The sequence below is a fragment of the Stegodyphus dumicola genome, chromosome 4 (assembly GCF_044657685.1).
Source record: "Stegodyphus dumicola isolate Sdum_Otavi_A_Nest chromosome 4, ASM4465768v1".
Taxonomy (NCBI): Eukaryota; Metazoa; Arthropoda; class Arachnida; order Araneae; family Eresidae; genus Stegodyphus; species Stegodyphus dumicola.
Window position 1 is genome coordinate 100,636,733 of NC_140771.1, and position 23,368 is coordinate 100,660,100.

General features: G+C 30.2%; 1 protein-coding gene across 3 annotated transcripts; it reads right to left on the minus strand.

Moving 5' to 3' along the window:
• Window positions 1–473: 473 nt before the first annotated feature.
• On the minus strand, window positions 474–23,342 carry LOC146997622 (ASNSD1 upstream open reading frame protein-like). 3 transcript variants are annotated; one of them, XR_015040725.1, is made up of 5 exons: window positions 23,170–23,342; window positions 6,662–6,715; window positions 3,422–3,497; window positions 870–1,000; window positions 474–611 (listed from the first exon to the last, which is right to left on the minus strand). XR_015040725.1 is itself a non-coding variant. In XM_085815269.1 (4 exons), the coding sequence occupies exons 1-4, from the start codon at window positions 23,194–23,196 to the stop codon at window positions 559–561; spliced, it is 210 nt and encodes a 69-aa protein (XP_085671395.1). In that variant the 5' UTR covers window positions 23,197–23,342; the 3' UTR covers window positions 474–558. The 3 variants fall into 3 exon arrangements, 1 of the variants encoding a protein (XP_085671395.1); XM_085815269.1 differs by lacking the exon at window positions 870–1,000; XR_015040724.1 differs by lacking the exons at window positions 474–611; window positions 870–1,000; window positions 23,170–23,342 and adding an exon at window positions 22,610–23,096 and having other exon boundaries at window positions 3,418–3,497.
• Window positions 23,343–23,368: the final 26 nt, after the last annotated feature.

Sequence of the window (23,368 nt, forward strand, 5' to 3'; positions counted from 1 at the left end):
TAAAAAAAATATTTTTTGCTTTGTGTTGTACATACATTTATATTTTTTATAAAAATTAAAGTTATTCATGTAAAGTTAAAAAAAAGTATTTGGTTTTAATAGGTTTTCGGAACATAACCCCCCTTCTCGTATTAGCTCTGGGTCTCATGCAACACGGTTTCACACAACACTGCATTTTCTAGGAACCTATTTACCATGTTACAGGAGGGTTACCTGTATAAGGAAATGTTTTTCTCCCTCAGAGAATTTTTCAACCTACACTTACAACCATATTACTGCCTACTGACTGCAGGGTATCTATCACAAAGCCTCAATAAAAGTCAAGTGATTGTCAGCATCAATCTATTAAATCAGCAGATTTTACACATACTCTAAATGCATAATTCATTATAAAAAGCTGTATTAATATTGAAGTTGATTCTGATTAAACTCATACTGACACAGCATTCAAAGCATTGTACTAAATGCATTAATCAGATCAATAAATACAAAGAATTTATTTTCGAACGTCTTCAAAGTTTTAAACAGTTTGAAACAAAAAACTAGTTACAAAGCATTTCATGAAATCTTTTCTTCATTTCTCCCTGACGATTGAAGTTGGTCCAGTTTTCCTATGAATAGCAAAACAATAGTAAGAAATAATGTTTTCAAAATTAATAAAATTCTGTTCAAACTTACAGAAATAAAATACCTATCATTCAGTACCAAATGTTATTTTCAATTTTGCACGTGCAAATAGAAAAATTTCAAAAGGATTTTCAAGGAAGTTGGAAGGGGAAAAAAATTGTTTTTTAAAGAAGCTGGATTTTCAACTCTTCTAAACCCACCCTCAACACACATACACACAAGCTAAATAAACACATAAATACCTTATATGAAAATTCCTACGAGCAACCTTTTAAACATGCAGATATACAAATTTTCCTTAAATTGGACATGAGGGAAAAAACAATAAGACATTTTAAAGATTTCATTAATATTATGCTTCTTCATGATGAACCTAACAATATAAGGAAAACAAAAGAAATCTTAGTCATTTGTAAAGGCTTCAAATAAATATTTAATAAGGTGAGAAAACTAAGCAGTATAAATTAATTTGTGTACCAACTCAAGCAAAAGTGATGAAAGATAAATATTTCAATGAGGTATACCATTTTAGGTCTTAACATACATATTTGTAAGGTATTCATAGGAGTGAGAAAACATCATACAGTACAGTACAAAGTCCAAAATCCGTACTCGTCAGGACTTCAGAGTTTCCGGATATTAGATCATCAATTTAAATCTGGTAAGATGGCATGCAGAAATTATACAATTAAAAATATGAAATAAAGAGCAATTATGATCTAAAGGATATTAAAATTTGCAAAAAAAGCTTAATATTTATTTGTTTACTTTATTAAACATTTCTTTCAGTGTATGTTGTTGAAGTTGCTTCATTTTTTGTGCTAATACTTTCTCTTTAATTCTATAAACAGACATAATTTCTTGTTCAGTTCCACTGTTCAAGTCCTGTAATCGCTGTATTGAGAATACCAACTAACTTGTCAATCGAATTTTTTTCATTTTCAATAACCTCTGTCACTTTCTTCACAATTGGTAGCGGTATTTTCTGGATCATACTACAGATTTCGCCGTCCATTCATTGACTGATGATTGGAGCATTGTCATTGCAATGAAAAACTTCTGTTATATCATCTTCATTTATTACCGCTTCTCCACATTTCTTTACAAAATCCATTAACTGGAAAATTTCACCTTTAGTTTGTGATATCCAAAAACCTTCAAATTTGCAGCTATCATCTTCATTGTCCTCACCATGAAATACGGTAGCTGGCCATAAATTATGCCATTAATTTTTTAACATATCTGGAGACACATCCTTCTACCATCTTGTGATGCTACACATAGCAGATTTTTATGCTAAAATATTTCAAAAATTTTTTAATAGTCTTACCATTGTTCAAGAAATTTAACATGGATTTTAAAAATGCTACTTTATATTTGCATTTCAGTACACGCACTGTTTCGATATCCATAGGCTGAATGACAGACGTACAACTTTGAGGGAAGAATAATACGGATACATTATCTTTCACTAAAACTTTTAAGTGAAGTATGAGCCGAACAGTTGTCTACAATCAGGACTATTTTTGAGTCATCAGGTAAACCTACTGAATTCAAATGTTGCTGAGGCTCGGGTATAACCAATCTTTTTATTAACACTTGTGTCATCCATACTCTATTTGCACGATATATAACAATATAAAATTGTTCCACCTTTAAATGCTTGAGGTAGCACATGTTTTCAGATTATGAAAAGTTTGCATTATAAAAAACTTCTCAACCTTTAATTTTGCCACTCGGTGCTTCCCCAAATTAAAAAAATTTTGTCTTTTCTAAATTCTGTTGTCTTGTGCCAACATATTCTGCCACCACTTTCGAGTTTGTGGTGAATAACATATTAGTTATTCTTAATTAAAATAGCACTAAATCTTTTGGCCTATGAGTTTCATTAACAAAATATATTTTTAGCACACGAAAAGAAACTTTTGTTGAATTTTTCCTCGTCAGCATTTAAAAATCTATAATCATCACCAAGCATAATGTTAGCATAAAAGATTGCCATACTCTTGTTATTCGATTACTATTATAAAAAAAAAAAAAAAATGTTTAAACATCACTGCATGAGTTATTACTGAAGCTGTCATGGACTGATAAACATGCGGTGATGAAAGCAAATTATAATAAATAATGACTCGCCAGGTCGGCGTCAGAGATATATAATAGGGGAATGCGTTGGTTTGAGATGTATGCCCAGTAGACACTCAGCTAGGAGCCAAATTATTAATCTCACAATTTTATGCTTACATGATTGTTTTTCCATAACGAGGTATTTTATTTAGTGCCTAAGTGAAAGTAAGAATCAGAATTTTGAAGTGAAAATCTTCACATATTTTATTATGGAAGGAAAAATCAAATGTGCATGCGTAAAGCTTTCAAAAAAAGAAAATGTTTGTGGCTTTGAGGTCCATTTTAGATCATTCCGGATAATGGACGCCCAGATTTCAGACTTTGTACTGTACAATTTTCCTAGAGATTTTGAATTTAGTATTGAATACTACTAGTTATTTCAGTAGTTATTATTTTTTTTTCAATTAGTTTTTATCTCAACATTTTATAACTTACTTTCTGGTATATTAACATATCTATTGATTATATGAAGAGAAAAATTTATTTTGAAAACACGATCCAGTTAGTTTTTATCTTATTAATTTATACTTCTTTTAGCTTACTTTTTAATTACCTGTCATTTAAAGATTACTTGAAGAAAAATACTTATTTTAACAATGTAAATAACTGAGCTCAATTGCTTAGAAGAGGGAAATACAATTATATGATCAGCCTAAATTTGACTTACTTTGAACTTCAGATTTTAACAATCCAACATGAGTAAGAAAATATACATTAGAATTCTGTTGCTGCTTATATACTTTCTGCAAAAAAAAATATATTGATTAAAGGCAACTGATATGAAGAAAATACAAAAACGTAAATATGTATATAACTTTTATTAATAAAAATATCAATAAAACAAAAGGAAAAAATCCCATAAAGAGACAAATTCTAAAACATTTCTATAACTAAAACGAAGAATACATATAACATATCCTCATATGTATCCTAATAAAATTTTTTTATTAAATATATTTTCATTAAATAATTAAATTATGTATTTAGAGTACGCATAAAGTCTGCTGATTTAATAGACAAAAACTGATGACAATAACTTGACTTTTATTGAAGCTTTGTTATAGGAACCCTGCAGTCAGTAAGCAGTAAAATGGTCGTAAATAAATGAATATAATTATTTATTTTATAAGTAACTTACTTCTAAAAGAAACTGATTGAAATGAGGATTAATGGTGCTACATCACTTAATTGCATTACAAAGTAAAGAAGTTTCTGAAAATAAATCAATTTTGAAGATTTGAATTAAAAACTTTCTAAAACCTTTGTTGATAATGTTTAGTATCAACATGCATTACTAAACATGCATAATGTTTAGTAATACATAAAAGAGAAATATAGCCTGCAGGTTTATTACTAAGCCACACAAATATCAGTTGAATGAATGAAAAACTTACAATTTCACATGAAAGCAGGCAATGACTTAGATTAGCACATACACCAATATATCCCTTAATAAAATATCTCTTATTTCAACCATATTCTACAAAAATGTCCAATATCTTAGCTGACAAGTTTGAATTATTAAAAAAAAGGGAGATTCTGGCACCCGAAATCACAAGTTTTAGGGAGATTTTTGTGGTGCATGATAGTACGATTTCAAAAGAACTTTAAATTGACTTTAAATTCATTTTTAATGAATGAATCAGGTTATTCAGCCATTTATAACACAATCCTAAACAATGATAAAAATATATTAATATTAATTTAATATTATAAATTTTATGCTCTTTGGATAATTTCATTTTGTAATTTTCTTATACAGGGTGCGGCAGCGTTCATAGCGTAATATGACTTGCGTAGTACAATGACATACTGCATGAACGTGCGCCAGCTCATGCCGCATTCGTGTACTAATGAGCTGCTATTTCGAGTGTGACAATGATAAGGATCGTTGGAGTGCACAGCATCGTGCCTTTGCTGTTGAAAGTTATTTAAAAAATAACTACTCTGTTATTGACACCCAGCGTTTATTTCGGCAACATTTCAACTTGGGATGTCATGGGAAAGTTCCAGATGAACGGACCATTGCAACAAACATTTCCAGGTACAGTAATTTTGCGTTTTGGAGACATTTCCTGGCTGCCTCGCTCACCTTATCTTTCATATGCAGACTTTTTCCTTGGGGGCCACCTGAAGCAAGAAGTTTTCCGAACATGTTGTGCCACCATTCCTGAGTTGAAGGATCACATCAGAACTACCATCGGCAAAGTCCCATGGAATACGTTACACCGAGTTATGGCAAGCTTCCAACGCTGCCTAGATGAATGTGTTGTGCAGAGGGGGCATCATATTCAAAAAGTAATCCACGCAATGGACAATGACTTACACATTAGCAAATTGCATACCTTTAACTATTAATTGACATAAGAGGTAATAAATAAATTACAGTTACTGCCTTATGGTGTGTTTTTAATATCCTACTATGAATGCTGCCGCACCCGGTACTTAAAAAAATCTTGAATAATGAAGGAAAGCTTTCATTTAATCAAAGTATTTTCAAACATGATGAAAATAAAATTAAATAATTCACATACATCCATTGTCAGAAAAATTCCAAGACAAAGGTCGTAAAAAATAGAAAATTGCATTTACCAAGTAATGATCCTAGCCGCTATCAAAGTAATTCCCTTGGATATCAATACACAACTGCCAATGTTTCTGGAGATCTTGCAAGCAAGCAGAGAAATATTCAACTGCAATGCTTGTAAGTTCATTTTGTCACAGCCTGTTGGATGTTTGCAGTAATCTTGATGAAGCTTTGCTTTCAGTCACCTTTTTACTAATGGAAACAAGAAAAAAGTTGCAATAATGTTTGACGAAAATGTGGGATCACATCTGGCTCTATGTAATAGTTTAGCAGAAATTCTTCATCTTTCCTCTTTCTGTTAATCTGTTCGTGAGTGAGGGTCAATTCTTGCATTAAGTTTCCGTTTCCCTAAATTTTCGTGTAAAAGCTTATGACACATATAACAGTTCAAATTCAGTTCTTTTGATATCATACACGCAGTTACATGACAGTCTTCTTGCAATAACAGCCTTACACGCTCCATGTTTGCATCGGTATGTAAAAGGCACGTGACCAGCTCTGGGATCATCTTGCACTGAATCTCTGCCTTCACAAAACCTTTTGTGCCACTCAAAGACACGACTTCTTGAAATTGCCTCGCCTACATATGCTTGCTTAATCATGTTCCATGTTTCACTAGGGGGTTTCTCAAGCTTAAAACAGAACTTAATATTTACTCTTTGCTCACAATTAGCATCCATTGTGTCACCTTAACAAATACGACAATAATCTGAACAGTGGTGGCACAGCCCTGCCACCTAGCAAGATTGTGTGGAAATATGGCCAAGGTCATGCCAAGTAAGACTACATACCAGGTAATATAAAAACAACATTTGTTTCTTTTTAGTACTGCAAACTCAGAAATTGTCCTGGGGAAAAAAAAATGTCCTGGAACTTTTCTGACAAGGGATGTACATGAAAGTGTGTGAATAAACTTAGTAATGTGCCATATATTGGTGTAAAGCAAAATTAAATGTACATATTTAGTGATTAAACATTGGTTAAGTCTTCACATAAAGTTCAATGTTCCATACCCATAGTTTGAATACAACTGCTCTAGTACATCAATTTTAGCTCGTTTATAGACTAATAATTTTGCAAATTAAAATGTACAAAATCTTAAAGATTGTCTAATTACAATGGCAACTACTTATAAGCTAAAAGTTTATGAAAATAATTAGCCGGGAGATAATTTCTTAAGTAGTTTTTAGGACAAAAAAATACTTAAAATAATATAGAAAAAATAACAGTACATCAAAAAATGCAAAATATTTGGGAAACAAGAATATACTATAAAATGCAAAATATATAACACATTTTCAAAGATTTAAAGTTACTTACTGTATTTTTCTTGACTGTATTTAGTTCATACAAAATAGTTTCAAGCTCTCGAACCTTTAAAAAAGCAAGAGCAAAATCACAGTAAAAATTTAGATAAAAGAACTAAAATCAGGAATGCAATAAAAAACCTGATTATTAAATATATTTATCTTAAGGAACAAAATTATCTGGCAAATGACTTGGGCAAAAGCCCTCATCTACTTTTTACAAAAAGCTGGATTTACTTAGAACTTACAACCACACAGGTAGAATTACTTATTGTTATTATTTATGTTTTTGGATTCAGAATTCAGAGATCTGCAAGTCTATTCAATGTATAATCATTTATATGCAAAATGTGTTACGATTCCATTACAACAAGATAAACTAAACTGTACAGAATATTGCAACAACATACAAAATTTATGCAGTTCAGTAAATTTAAATATCTAGAAATATTTACTCTAATATAGAGCAGTGATTTCAAACTCATATTGCATGCTGGCTGAAAGCAGGATCTAAAAACAATCAATAGGCCAGACATAATTTTTTTTTTAGTAAAATGAAAACTTTTTATCAAAAAAATTAACTAAATTTTAAATACTAAATATTTATCAAAATATACATAAACAATAATAATAAAGCAAAGGAATAAACATTTGATACCTGCAAGATATTTTTGTTGGTTAGCAACTAAATATTAATATTTCAGACTGACATTTATTTCAGATAATTGTAACACATTTAACTAGGTAATTACATATTAGTACAACCATCTTGGTGGAGTTTGACTATTTTTTGCAGAAATAAAGGTGATTAGGTGAATTTTAAGATTGCAACTTACAATGGACATGGTTACCTTTAAAGAACTGTTATGCGCATGCCTGCTACTGTTCGACGACTTCTACCAAGGTAGTTATGATAATACACAAGTACCTTTAACTAATCATTAAATACCTTATTTATATTAAACAAATTTTAAAAACTTTACAATTTTTTGGAGGAAACTTTTCAAGTGAGAGAAAACTTGATAATTAAGAATGACAACCTAGTCTCTTTCTCTTATTTATCAAATGTTTTCACCATAAATAAAAAATAAAAATATATATACAATACTTAAAACTTTTGTAAGTAAATGCAAAATTTGTTTGTATAATGTCTGTGCAATGGAGAAAAATTACTAGAAATTATTTCCATAGAGGACTGCAGGTGCTCATAAATTCTCAGGGTTCGTAAACATTTCTGCACATGGAAATTAAGTATTTTTAAGGACCATTAATGAAAAAAAATGAAGGATCTATCAGCAAATAGGAGCTGAATAAATTAAATTCAATGAACTTATGTCTGAAACTTTCGTAATAACACTCTAAGAATAAAAAAAGAGATCTTTAAGTAGGATGCATTCTTATTAAGCATAATTTAATACACATAACTAACTATAAAAGAAATTTGAGGATAAAATTTACTTTATAAAATTTATCAAGTAGCATTAAATATTTTACATGTATAATAGTTGGACATATTTGAAAGAAGATTAGAGGCATTTTATTTATGCTTTACTAACAGTTAGCCTTACACTGATTTTTTCTTTTATGTCTCATTTTGCCACATACTTACTCAGTCTAGAGGTTTAGTAAATATCAGGTAGATTTTATGTCAAATGGCATAAGTTAAATTGAGAAATAAAATCATAATCAGCATGATCCGTAACAGAAGATTAACTGTTGCCAGTACTACTGCTTGCCTAGGGAGAGACCTGTTGATCAGAACAAACCTGAAAGCCTGATGTAGGCATGGTTGGCAAGTTTTGAAAGTTAGTTGTGCTCTGGTTGTCTGACACAGTTAATATTGTAGGTTCATGTAGAATTTCCGAAATTGTAACCCAGTTAATATATTTTAAGGTTCCAATAAGCCACTAATTACCACAGGTGATAAGTTGTTTTGTAATATTTTAAGTCTCACTAGATGTAAAGAATACGTTTTACAATAATTTTTACATTTTTGTGCTGTATCTTGTGACCACAGTAAGGATTAACAAAAGGCAATAACTTGCTTTAATATGCAGAGATAACTTTTAAAGGTTAGCAGTTAGTTACAAATAATTAAATTAGGTAGTTAAATACCCTTAATTGATATAGATTTACATGACCACTATTTAAATTTTATTTATTTTTTAAAAACATTTAAGGAAAAGGCACTAGCAAAATCACAATCTAATAACATTTCACAGTTTAAACAGCATGTAATTTTAAATTAAGCAGGCTCAGTAACTCTATCGTCGTAACAAATTCAAATGTTAGCGGCGGTAACACAAAGATGAATAATTACAAATTATCAGAGCTGGCAGAAACTAATGCAACATCCATCCAAGTGGAAGGCAAAAACACTCTGTCTTTCAGTCTCAAAACCTCAGTTTAAAAACTATCTGGTTTGCATTATGATGAGGAAACGGAAAGGGGAACTTATAGTAAAGGCTAAAATTATAAAACATTGGTTAATTTGCATAATAATAACTGTACATATCATCAAAGAATAATTTTCTTCCTCTTTATGTATTCAATTTCTTTCTTCAATTCCTTTCCTCTTCACTTTAGAATTTTTTAAATTAATTAAAGATTTCTGTTATTCTAAAAAACCAAATGCAGTTAGAATGTAAAGAAAAAGCTGATAATATGAAATGATGTATATATAGTAAGGGCTGGTTTCAGAGCTGATGAGGCAGAAGTTTTAGAATTTAGTGACACATCGAGCAACAAAATCTAGAAATGGCAAAACTTTTAGAATTTAGGGCAGGCAGTGGGAGCAGAATTTAGGATCCACGGAGATTGCATCAGGTGGGAAAATGCCTTGCGTCAGCTGTGTATGATCCATTGAGACATATAAGGTAAATCTTTTAAATTGTCAGTTTTTAATTTCTTTATTAATAGAAAAATTATTTTTTATAAATGTCTATCCATGCGAAAAGATTAGAAAGATTTTTGATATTTTCCATACTTGTGTCTAGTGAAAAGTTGATAAAATAAAGGGAAGATAAATATGTTAAGAAAAAGACTTCTAATATCAGAAGTACAACATTCAAATATTATGATTTCATTGTCCTTAAAAATCCATTATGTTTTCATTGTCTTTTAAAAATTCCCCAAAATGTAGGAACTTCATCACAAACTTTCTGTAAAATACATCCATTATGTGTTAATACAATGAAGACATTTTCATTTTGTCAATTTTTTCTGCAGCCTTCTAGAACTGTGGGTTTGTAAATCTTGCCTTAAATCCTACAAAACTTTCCAATTTGCAATGTCTAAAATCCTAAAGAAAAATTAGTCCTACCAATTCTGCTAGAGGAAGGGGGGCTAGAAATAGTTTGAAAAAACAAAAATCAGTGGAAAAAGTGGAAAATTAATTTTATAGAGAAAACTGACAATTCTGATGAGAAAAATTCTTACCATGAAAAAATTAAAAGGAAGAAATTTTTAATTAATTATATAGCTATTTTGCTTTTGCTATGAATTGTTTTGTAAACTGTGCTTTATGAGCATTTATTACCTTGTTTATTTTTCAGATTCAAAATACTATATAGTCGGCAAAATGGAAAGTAATCTCACTTTATAATATGACAACAAAAGAAAATAAAAATGTTTTATTTTAATGTTATTCCTTAAATGCAATTTCAATATATTACCATTATTTTAATTAAATTTATCAATGTTATAATGTTTAAAAAAAAAATCATCGAAAAAATCCCAGGTCTCCGAATTAAAAATTTTCTATAGAAATTAATCTTAAAATCGCTAAAATGTTAATAAGTCACCAAATTTAGAGCCGTTTAATAAAAGAATTCACATCCCAAAAAGCAGAAAGTTGTTTAAATGCTCTTCATTAGAAAAAATTGAAATAATTCTGAAATGCTTATGTTTGACTCCTTGCTCAGAAACTCCAGTATCCCACCCACCCTTAATATTAGAAATAGGAACATATTATAACCCATGAACCCATTCAAAAGATAAATCATATTTCTCAGTTGAATTGTCAAAAATATTCCTCCATAATGATAACTCACACTCAAAACAACAGTCATAAAAACAAGACAGAAATTTCAGATGATTAAAATTAAGGACCTTCTGCTGATTTTGGCCAAAATTAAGGACTTTTTAAGGACCAAAAATCAATTTTAAAATCTAAGGACTTTTAAGGACCGTTCAAACCCTGATTCTTTTTCATTAATTTCTTTTCTTATTAATGTTCAACTGTGGGGGAAAAAAAAAAAAAAAAAAAAAACTTTTTCTAGTCCAAGCATGAGTTTCTAATAAGGGAAGGTAAAGCAATTATTTTTAATGCAAAATTCATAACTGAGAGTATTAATGTCTTTTTAACTAAAATTCATAACTGAAAGCATTAATTTCTTTTTAACTATGTTTCATAAATTAGGATGATACTCAGCTCATTATGAAAAAAAAATAGCAAGGGTAATTTATACAAAGTGGCAACAAATCCTAACAAAGAGATCAGAGCAGTCAAGTCATTCATTGCTCTAGATCAACATTTTTTTAACCTGAGATCCTCAAAGCCTGATTTTGTGGTCCTTCCAAGATTTCTCCCCATCCTCCAAAAAAATTCAGTTAACTGCATATACCATACTATACATGAAAATCAGAGAATTTGAAAATTACACATTGCATTTTTTTCTCCCAAGAATAACATTTTATGAAATCTATTACCATTTACTCTGCTTACATATTTCCTACTTTTGTATTAATAACAAAAGAAAGATTTAGCCTCTTCCCTCCCAATATTGAGAGAATGAGGTTCCCTTGTGTGGACATGATCTTGCAGTGTTGAACGTCACATACATAAACCTAATAAGCCTATTATGCATAACGTATTCTTGCATATGATGTTTAAATGTTATTTCTTATAATATAAGTAGAAAATCACGATACTTAAAAATTCAGATTAAGTACAGTATTAGTAATAATGATTATACTTACGTATTTAAACTATTTCTGTATAATATTGAAGTAAAAAAAACTTGAGAATTTAAATGGCAGTGCTTATTATATACTAATGCCAAATTTGCTACAAAATTTTAAGCACTTGCACTACATGGAATATTTCTAAATTATGAATGCATGTTGTCAGCATGGCACATTTTGCTTTCATAGAATAAAATCATAAATAATATTCATTACAACAATGCTAACTCTCCAGAGATTCTACAAGAGATTCAGTATATAGAGTACCAATATTCTGACATAATTTATGCACATTTAAAATTTGAAATAAAATGTTCCATATTAGCATATCAAATATGATACATTGGGCCATCAGTAAAACTTCACTCCCATATCAAATTTGATACAATGGACACATGGAGGGAGACTTAGCCATATCATATATGATACGCTTGAAATGAAGAAGTTAAAGTGTTGTGGTGCTTCTTATCAGCATACATACAAACATAGAATAGCTATGAAAGAATGAGTACTCATAAATTTCATTGATATGACTAGAGTACTCATCACTTTCATTGATATGAATATGAACACTGATTAATATTTTAGTTCATTAGGTTATCTAAATTGATAAATTTAAATAAGAAAACTGAAAATAAAATTTTTGGTAATTTTTCTCAATTAATTTAGTTACTTAATACTAACATAAAGTTAGTTCCAATCAATTATATTTTAAAAACATAAGTATACTGGTGACAACAGATGCTAAAAAATTGCTTTTGAAAAGTACAAGAGTAAGGTGTCACAGAAATTCTAATTTATAAAAATGGTCCCCACTTGGAAAAGGTAAGCAAAACTCTGCTCTAGGTGAATAAAACAAATATAGACAGTAATGTGAGGACTGGTGCATATCTAAGTAGAAAAATATTAAAGAATTTTAGAAACCTTTACAGAAAAACAAGGAATACATACATGCAATAACAGCTTGAGTAGCCACCCAGACAGTATAGTGGTTAAGAAAGCCTACTGCAATACATACCAAAGGTCCCGGGATTCGAACCCCATAAAACGCATAGATGTTTGTAAATGTCTTTGTGGCATAGAGGCCCTCTAAATATGTGGCAAGCCGAAAGTCCTCTCAAGACATTGGTGATATGGGAGGAGGGTTGGAAGACCATCGGACCCATCCACCCAGGATGCTCTCAATCAAAATTGGAGGCAGAACTAAGTGAAGTCTTACTGTAACATGTGTGGTTCTCAAGGCTCTTGCCAACGACAGGCGCAATCTTCCTCTGCTTGCCATGATGAATTCTGTGGCTTTTCTGATGTTATTGTCACACAAGTGCGATAAGTCACAACAACAAAGCTTGAGTATCCAGAAAGCTTGGAAAACGCCAAATCCCAGATATGCGAAAATTCCAGATAATTAAGCGAAAAATGCAATTTATGGTAAAATGGAAGAACAAATGTCTGGTCCAAATTTATAAAAAAAAATTATTTGTTATCAACTTGAATATCAAATACTTACATCAAAATTAGTGAAAAGAAAAAAAAGGCATTTCAGACATAAGCACCAAATTAAAACATTGTATTTGACTATGTAATTCTATCAACCATGAAAAGGCCCACCAGCGGCTGAGCGGTAAAGTCGCTGAACACTGGTAGTTAGGTCCGAGGCTCGAATCCCGCAAATGGCCTGGCTGCATGGGCGTTTTTGTGGTTTTCTCCATGTGTAACATGTATACGAGCCAGTTTCCCTTAGAAAGTCCTCCACAAAGGCATCCCTCCACTTAGGCAGATAGCGCTCGAGGCTTTGCTATAATCACACACACCATCAACCATGAAAATCAGCAGAGATCTCACCAAACTTTTACCAGTCATTTTAGCAGAAGTTCAAAGAAACAGATCACTTTTTATTTAGTTAATCAACAAATACAGTACAATACCATACAACACTACAAATACAGTACCAAGATCTGGACTCGTTTGGCTTTGGCAGTTCTGGATTTAGAATTTTACCACATATTAGATCTTCAGTTTAAATCTAGTAACATAATATGAACCTTTTATGAAATAATGAAGCATTTATGCCATTAAGGAAATCAAAATTTGTATAAAAACAGCTCTATATTTATTTATTTGCTTAATTAAAACTTCCTTTCAATGTAAGTTGTTTGTTTCATTTTGGGGTTAATACTTTTTCTTTAATTCTACAAATAGATATAATTTTTTGTTCATGTACAAAGTTCCACTTTTCAAATCCTGTAATTCTCGTGCTGAGAATCTCTCCTAAATTGTCAGTCGAAATTGTTTTGTTCTTAACTAGCTCTCTATCGCTTTCTTCACTATTGATAGTAATATTTTCTGGCTTTAGAACCATACAAATTTCACGATCTGCTAGTTGATTGATAATTAGGGTAATCTTCTGTTACACGTTAAATTATTACCACTTCTCCACAAAATTCAAAAATTTCACTTTCTGTTTGCAGTATCTAAAAACCTTCAAGTTTGTGATTATTATCATAAAGCTAGTGTCCATTATGTAGCATGAGATTGGCAACTATACACGTTGCTAAATTTTAGCCTTCCTTCTATCATATGCTGATAAAATTAAACTTAAATTACATTAGTTCAGTTATTTATTCTACTTATGCATATTTTCTGCATGTATACTTAAGGTTCATCCAGGGTTGGCACTAAACATTTTGCAGTCTCTACATGGTCTAAATTCTATTGTGTAGCACTTCCCTATATTCTTATTTTGCTGTCCCTAAATTTTGCATTCCAGCGCCTAAGCCTAACATACATAAACCTAATATGCCTATTATGCATAACATGTTCTTGCATATGATAGCCTAAATTCACCAGTGCCTACCCTAAATTCAAAAGTTTTGCTATTCCTTAATTTTGTTGCTCAGTGCTACTCTAAATTCTGATTCAAACTTTGATCAAAATCGAACTTTGACTACTATAATAGCTGTAACCTTAAATCTACTCTTTTGCTTTCCAGAAATCTTGATAAGCATAATAATCTTGATAATCCGATTCAAAGCTATATAAAGCCAGACAGAGAACATCTCAGCTCAGTTGTTTAGTTAGCTGTTATTGTTATTATTGCGAATTCACTGTGAGATCGAATTAGCTTTCTCTTTGCACTGCATTGTATTTTAATCCTTGTAGTACTTCAGAGTATAACTACTGGTTATATTGTGTGATATGTTGAAGATTTCTACGAATATCTCTGAGGAAAATTTCAGCATTCTGTTATATTTTTTGTGATAAGGAATAAATTTTATTGTTTGTGCATTCAATCTATTACGGACCCATATGCATGCAACAATATCTTATCTGGAACTCAAACTTAAATTTTCTGATATGATACTTAACACCCCATTAACTCGTATATCATCTAGAACAACTACTAAGCTAAGGGCATTGTTTATAGTTAGCTTAGAACAGCTTATTACAAGACACCCAAAATTATCAAAGCACATTGCCACCACATTGTTATTGCCAACTTGAAATATGACAATTTGTATATACCAGTAATACATCTTCAGAAGGACTCCAATGGTAAATTTAATGTAAAACTTAACTGTAAAACTTTCATCATTTAGCTAATCAGAATATGATTTTGATATTAAATATACATCAATTTAAGATTTAATTCACTATTTCAAATTAAAGTTTTATTTATGCTTATTGTCTATTAATTAACGTTGATTGGCTAATTGCATTCAAATTTGTAATTTTCTTAAAAGTTTATATAAATGAAAGACAAGGGAGGGGAGAAAACTTATATTTTACAAAGTGCTTTCAAATGCAATGAAGTTAATAATTAATGTACATATAAGCACCAGACAAACTTAATAATATACCACTTACAGATTTCAATCAAAATTAAATATATATATTTGCCTATTAAACATTACTTACTATTAATGACAATGAGCCCCCAATAGAATAGCAGGCTTTTTGTTCTAGTACTCTTCAGTTATCAGGATTAGATTTAAAAATACAGTACAAAGTCCGTGACTTCAACGATTCCGGACTAAGGGTTTTTCCGGATTATAGACCATCAATTTAAATCTTATAGGATGGCATGCAGAAATTATACAATAAAAAATATGAAATCGTAATTTATGAAATAAAGAGCAATTATGATCTAAAGGGTATCAAAATTTACAAAAAAAAAAAAAAAAGGCTTAATATTTGTTTACTTTATTAAACATTTCTTTCAATGTAAGTTGTTTAAGTTGCTTTGTTTTTTGTGCTAAACGTGCATGCGTAAACATTAAACGCGCATGCATAACATTAAACATGCATGTGTAAACGCATTACGCACACGCGTAAAGCATATAAAAAAAAAGTTTGTGGCTTTGAGGTCTGGATTATACATCATTCCGGATAATGGACATCCAGATTACAGACTTTGTACTATATATGTATGTATTCCTGCATGAATGGAAGGATGTGTTCATGTGTGCATGCATATCTGTAGATACATATGTATGTGTATATAAACACTCACATATGAACACATACATACATACATTTTGGAATCCAGCCCCTTTAATAGATAAATACCATTGTATCTTCATAAAATGCTGTTTCTTTAATTTAAAAAAAAAAAATCTCTGCAATGGGTTAAAATAGATCAAACTATATAAAAATTATGGTAAAAATCATCTGAGAAAAAAAAAAGTACAGTAGAAGTTCAGAAATCTGCAAAGCTTGGGACCAGACATTGTGCGAATTTTAGGATTTTGCGGATTTCAGGACAGAAAAGATAAATCATAATATTCAGACTAAAAGTACAAAATAAATAAGGGTGCTACTTTGGTAGACGGTTGCACGGATTTTGGCGATTTATACGACTTAGGGTAAACCCATTGCTGGATAAGTTATTTATGGTAACTAATACTTTGTTGTCATTTTATTTTTAAATTAATGCGTGTTATTATGAATAAATTCTGTGTTTTAAATATTATTTATGGCTTCTAAATATTAAAAATCAATTTAATTTTGCATTTTTATTTGAAATAAAAATTTCATTGTTTATGATATTTTATTAAATTTTATGCTATGGATGACGTAATCAATGACGTCACGGTTGATCTTTGGATTATGGTAACTTCGCGATTTTTTGGAGAAAATTTGGCGACCAACTCTGCTACAGCAACCCTCTATTTTTTTTTCGCCGCCATTTTGTCTTCACGAAGTAAACACGTGTTTCTTTTCTTTTTATTTACTGAACACTTTTTCCAACAATTTACTAGCCGAATTACACTTATGCTAGAAATTTTATGTAACAAAACTGCTTAATCATGACAAATATTAACGGCAAAATTGGAAAAAAGTGCACAATCGCAAACTCCTTGCACGTTTTTCAGAATAGCACATACACATAAACCATTTACACGTCAACTTATTTTTACTTAAAAAAAAATCCCAGAATTACACAAAAATGGCATTGCACACACTCTTAACTTTATCCATCTACACTGCTATTTTCTCATAAATTACAAAAATTTGCACGAAAATGCAAAAAAATTCTGTGAATCTTTAAACATGGTAAAAAGCACAGATATGAAATTACCTGATCACGAAAAAGTATATACCCTTTCCAAGAATAAAATAAATAAAATATCCAAAAACTTTTACCTCTTAATTATCTATTATATTATAAATGTCACCAACGAATTCATACCGCAAACATTACAAATGGTTACAAATACTTAGTGTCAAACACTCAAATTATTTCCATGCACGTTTACTTCAACTGAAACGTATACCAAATTCCTACAAACATAAAATTCACAAAATAACTATCATTTAATTAAAATATCACTAAACCATTTACACGTCGACTTATTTTTACTTAAAAAAAATCCCAGAATTGCACAAAAATGGCATTGCGCACACTCTTCACTATATCCCTGTACACTGCTTTTTTCTCATAAATTAGGAAAATTTCACGAAAATGCATGAAAATTTTGTGAATCTTTAAATCTGGTAAAAAGAACATATATGAAATTACCTGATCACGAAAAAGTATATACCCTTTCCAAAGATGAACATTTCCATGTATAAAATAAATAAAATATCAAAAAACTTTTACCTCTAAATTATCTATTATATTATAAACGTCACCAACGAATTCATACCGCAAACATTACAAATGGTTACAAATACTTAGTGTCAAATATTTAAATTATTTCCATACACGTTTACTTCAACTGAAACGTATACCAAATTCCTACAAACATAAAATTCACAAAATAACTTTCATTTAATTAAAATATCACTAAACCATGTACACGATGACTTATTTTTACTTAAAAAAAATCCCAGAATTGCACAAAAATGGCATTGCGCACACTCTTCACTATATCCCTGTACACTGCTTTTTTCTCATAAATTAGGAAAATTTCACGAAAATGCATGAAAATTTTGTGAATCTTTAAATTCGGTAAAAAGGACATATATGAAATTATCTGATCGCGAAAAAGTATATACCCTTTCCAAGGATGGACACTTGCACGTATAAAATAAAATATCCAAAAACTTTTACCTCTAAATTATCTTTTATAAACGTCACAAACGAATTTATAACAAAACATTAAAAATGATTACAAATACTTAGTATCAAATACTTAAATTCTTTCCATGCACATTTACTTTTACTCAAACGTATTCCAAAATACTACAAACATATAACTCTCAAAATCACGATCATTAAATTAAAATATAATTAAATTAAAAAACACTACTTAAAATATAAATAAGCACATACATTAAATTAATAAAAATTAGCTTACAATCCTAATTACTTTAAACTAAATCATTGCTAATAACAATTTTCCAATAATACCATATTAATTTTACTACTTACATTTAGAACAATGCATAAAAATAATATCCTCAAATAATTAAAAATGCTAACTTACTTAATCTTCTACAGAATCTTGAGTGCATGGCGGTTCACAAAATGTCCATTTTCACCAGGTTTCTTGCACCGCCATTTAAACTATCTGTAATATCCTTTCTTTCACACAATCTCATTTCATTCCCACATATCGGACATTCATACTTATCCGCAATTAAGCAATTCTTTTCAATTACACATGAATGCAATAAAAGTTTCGGATTTACTTTATATACGGCCAGGCGATCCAAATATTAAACAACACTGTTTCACAGAGCTGCTATAAAACTACTGCTATAAAGTACACCGGATATTTTTACAAATATATCCCCTTTTCCGATTAAAGAACAATGATTCGTCCATTAATGTCACATATCTCATATCTCATGATCTCTCATTTCCCTCACACAAAATAATGCGTAATCGGAATTCAGTACTTCTCACATTATTCCCAAAGTCCTAGGTAGTAACCTTTATCGCCTCCAAAATTTCGCCAAACTACCTGTTACCATATTCCAAAGATCAGCCACGTCACCTTACTTTAAAAGTAATTGGTTTTAATATCTATAAATTTAATCTAATGTTTTAAACATTATTTATGGCTGTTAAATATTAAAATACAATTTAATTTTTCATTTCTTTTTTAAAATGATTTTATTATGTATGATTATTTAAATAATATTTATTCTAGGCGTGATGTAATCAGCTCTCTGATTGTTTATAGAATATATGTGCATTGACGAGCTATAATCAGCTCCCTGACAGGTTGCTTAAAATTTGTGCATTACCGTGCCATTTTAAAATTTAATTCATATCTTTGAATTCCTTCAAAAATGTCTCTTTCAAAGACGAATGTTGTTTTTGATACGTACCAAGAATTATTCGTATCGGAATCAAAAAATTGTCCTTTGAGACCTTATTTTGGCCAGCCTGGCTTTCCTAATCAAAGATTTATTTATAAATTCTTACAAGGGTCAGAGGAAATTTATTTTAAATTTTTGGAGGAAACCTCGCTAATTGCTTTGCTTCTTCAATGAAGTGCGAAAATGTAGATCACAGATGAAGATCGTTAGAAGAGCCGATTCTGTATATATATATGTATATACAGAATCGTATATGGCTGTATATGGTATTGCGGTCATGTTGGAAGAAATAACCACTGTAACGGTAAGAAAAGTATTAGACATTCCTCCTTTTTTACCAACAATAAACTAATTGCTGTTATTTTAGCTCTAGTGTACAAAGCGTTCTTATTTATTATTTTAAGGTATTTAATTTAAGTAATATTTTAATTCTTTTAAACATTGGTATGATGGTTTATAATTCGATATTCAATTTACGTAATATTTTAATCCAATTAAACGTTGGCACAATGTTTTTATAGCGGTATTTTTATTCTATTTCTGTGCTACATAAAAGTAATAATTTAACCTTTCTTTAGTATTTTATACTCGTAGTAAATGTATTTATTTACATTTGCTTGCCATCTTAAAAAACAACGTTTTCAACAAAAATTTAATCCATTATTTTTAACGATATTTATTTTTTTAAGTTTCGAATACTTTACTATGCAGAAAATAATGTAAAAACAGCGTTTTTCAAGATGGCTGACGACTGTAAAAACTGCGCCAACAATTGTGCCAAAGTAAATTGCCAAAAATCTGTTCAACCGTCTACCAAAGTAGCACCTAAATAAGGCATATTAGATGCATTTAATTAAATTATTATATACATGATTACAATAATTAATTATATGCATTAAATTACTATTACATATATAAATTGATTATATTATTCATTTATACTTGGCTCCTCTTTTTTAAATCAGCATGATTCTGCTTCTCCTTTTCTTTCAGGAGTGGTCCTGAAATTGGTATCCCATCGCTCCACTGCTGCCGGAATCACTCGTACAAGACAGCATCAAAGTTTGCTGATTTTGCCTCATGCAAAGATTTCCGGTTTCGGATTTCTGTGTTAGAATCAGTGTTGCTGTAAAATTTAAACAGCTTTACTTTATTTTTCCGTATATCATACACAGTCCCTGTCGCAATTCCATACGATTCTGCTATAAACCAAAGAGTAGCACCTGCCTCTATCTTTTGCAGAATTTCCACTTTTTGCATTACCATCAATGCAACGTGTTTATGTTTTTCAACGTTTCAAGCAGTAAAACCATGAGTGCGTTTCTGATCTGTCACTGTATTAGAAAGGGCCGAAATTTAAAATAATCTTAATTTATTCACAAAATATCCGGATTAAAAAAAAATTGGCAGCACTAAGCAATCTCGTGAAATAACAAAGCTCAGAAAATACAAGAATGTGAATCATGAACTTGAAATAAGAGTTGAGTGAATTGTCTGCTTTTTTAACTTGATGCAGATTGGAGAGGAAAAATCTTTTATCATGATGTCAATAATTTGATATGTCCATTATGACTCATTATTATTTGGTAATTATGACGTCATTATTCGGTAAGTATTTTTTCTTTGATATTTTGTACTCCATGTTGCGGTTTCCGAAACCTATAAACTTAATGTTTATATTTTGAAAGGCAAGATGGATTTCAGGTCAGCAGATTTTTGGTATTTGACTGTACTTATATAATATCCTGTTGACCGGCCAAGGAGTGTGCCTTAGTGTCAATTATGGATGACCATGTCCTTGAGAATTCCACAGTAATGATTGGGAGGCAACTGTTCCCGAAATTTCTGACAGCAGTCAACAGGATAATATATAACTACCACAAAAATTAATCTGTATATAATTAGAACTTCATTTACAGATGACAATGACACATCATTTTAAGAATTATCTTAAAATGTCTAAGTTTTCTAAAAGCCTTATTTTCAGAATTTATCACCAAAATTATGTTTTTCATAGCACTTCCCTTTCTGTCAAATGGTTTCAAAAATAGTTCTTTTAGAACTGTGTTTGAAAGAGATGATCTAAATTCAGATTAAAAAAAAAAAAAAAACTGTGGAATGCAAATTGGGATTATATCAGCTTTATAAAAGGGTTGGTAGTTATGGTATACCCTGAAAAATTTTATCAAATTAGCAGCTTAGTATTAATCTGATGACTATTCAATGCAATATAGGTACATCAGACATGAAATCAGTTAAATTTTCATTTATGTTGCTTAAAATGCAAGTAACCTTTATTTGCTTTGAAGTCTGTATTTAATATCATGAGAGTATTGCTCCAAATTTCATTACCACTCCTTCGGATATAACACGCAGCCAGTGCATCTGCCTATGATCAAACTCCAGTATTCAGCAGTCTTCACCATTCAGCCATTGGTAGAGCTTACAGCAATAATAAGCATACTTCAAATTTCATTTATAATAGTTATAACTTAATTTATAACTTTATTTATATATTTAATTTATAATTTCATTGTAACTTCTTGCTCACCAGTGGCTGTGGCATGGAAGACCAGTAACATGAATTAAATTGCCAACAAAACTTTCCTGTTATTAGAACCAGATTCGGAAATGTACACATGTATGCATGTACATACTTATGTATGTGTGTGTATACTGAAACATATATGCATGCATACATACATTTCTGAATCCAGTCTGGATAACAGAAAAGTACCTTGCCAGCACTGGATCAAAAGTTTTTGTAGTATTCCTCTGTATGTAAATAATTATGCTTATCTTTTCTGTAATATGCTCATAACTTATCTTTTCTGTAATATGCTTATAACTGGTACAGAGCTTTAAAGTTAAAAGTTTAAGACTTTCACTTCTAATTTATTTGCATTAATCTTTCATCCAATGTTTTTATACCCACATACAGTATTCACAATATCCAGTAAAGATGTAATAATTACATACAAAGCAGAGGTAGCCTCATATTCTTAGATATTACAAAATATCCCTTTTGTCTTCTGCCGATAGCATTACTTTAAGCTTTAGTTTTCAGCATTCAATCGGAAAAAAAAAGAGACCTTTAGTTGAGTTCATTTAAAAAGCAAAAATTCTCAAGTTTTTAAATATTCAAAATGAAATAATAAAAAATATACAACTGAATAAAAATAAATTCAATGAATAAATATACTTATTCTGCAACAGGTGAACTTACATGAAAATTATCTCTTGCATACTTTCATTTTTAGCCATTCCCCATCTTCATAAAAACAAGGATCAACAACTAATAGAGCAGTTCTTTTGTAAAAATAATAATATAAAACTGCGCAGCTTCTTTGTAGTATATATAATACCAATAAATTTGTCGACCACGTATACGCGTCTGGATCGTTCCAATTAAATTTTACATTCCAGAAATGCCAAGCAATTGTTATGGCTAAATATGTGAAACAAGTTATCAGAGTAATACGATATCGCGAAATTAAAATTCCAACTAACCCTGCACGAAACACATAAGTATTGGCAAACATTAAAAACAATATTATAATATTGCAAATGATTGCGATATCTTGGACAACGTGCAAAACAAGCAAAACTACAAATGATGAACGCAACAAATCCACAAATGCGTTCAGTATCAAATCACAGAATAACAGAATATACTGTAATAACAATACAGGAAAATACCTAGAGCTCTTCATTAGAAAACAAATTTTAAATATCACATTATGACGAGCATACAACGAAAGAGGAAAATATTGCGTTGTACATTACCTCACGTTGCTTGTTAACGGTTTCCATGGCAATAAACCAATACTGACTGGCCAACCGACTGGTAAACTAATAAGTCCAATAAACCTTGAACTATAACTGTAACAAATCTCCGGCCAGTATGCGAAATTCAAATGTTTGCATAAAGTCTTAATGATATGAATGATTTAAATTATTATTGATTAAAAAGAAAACTAACATC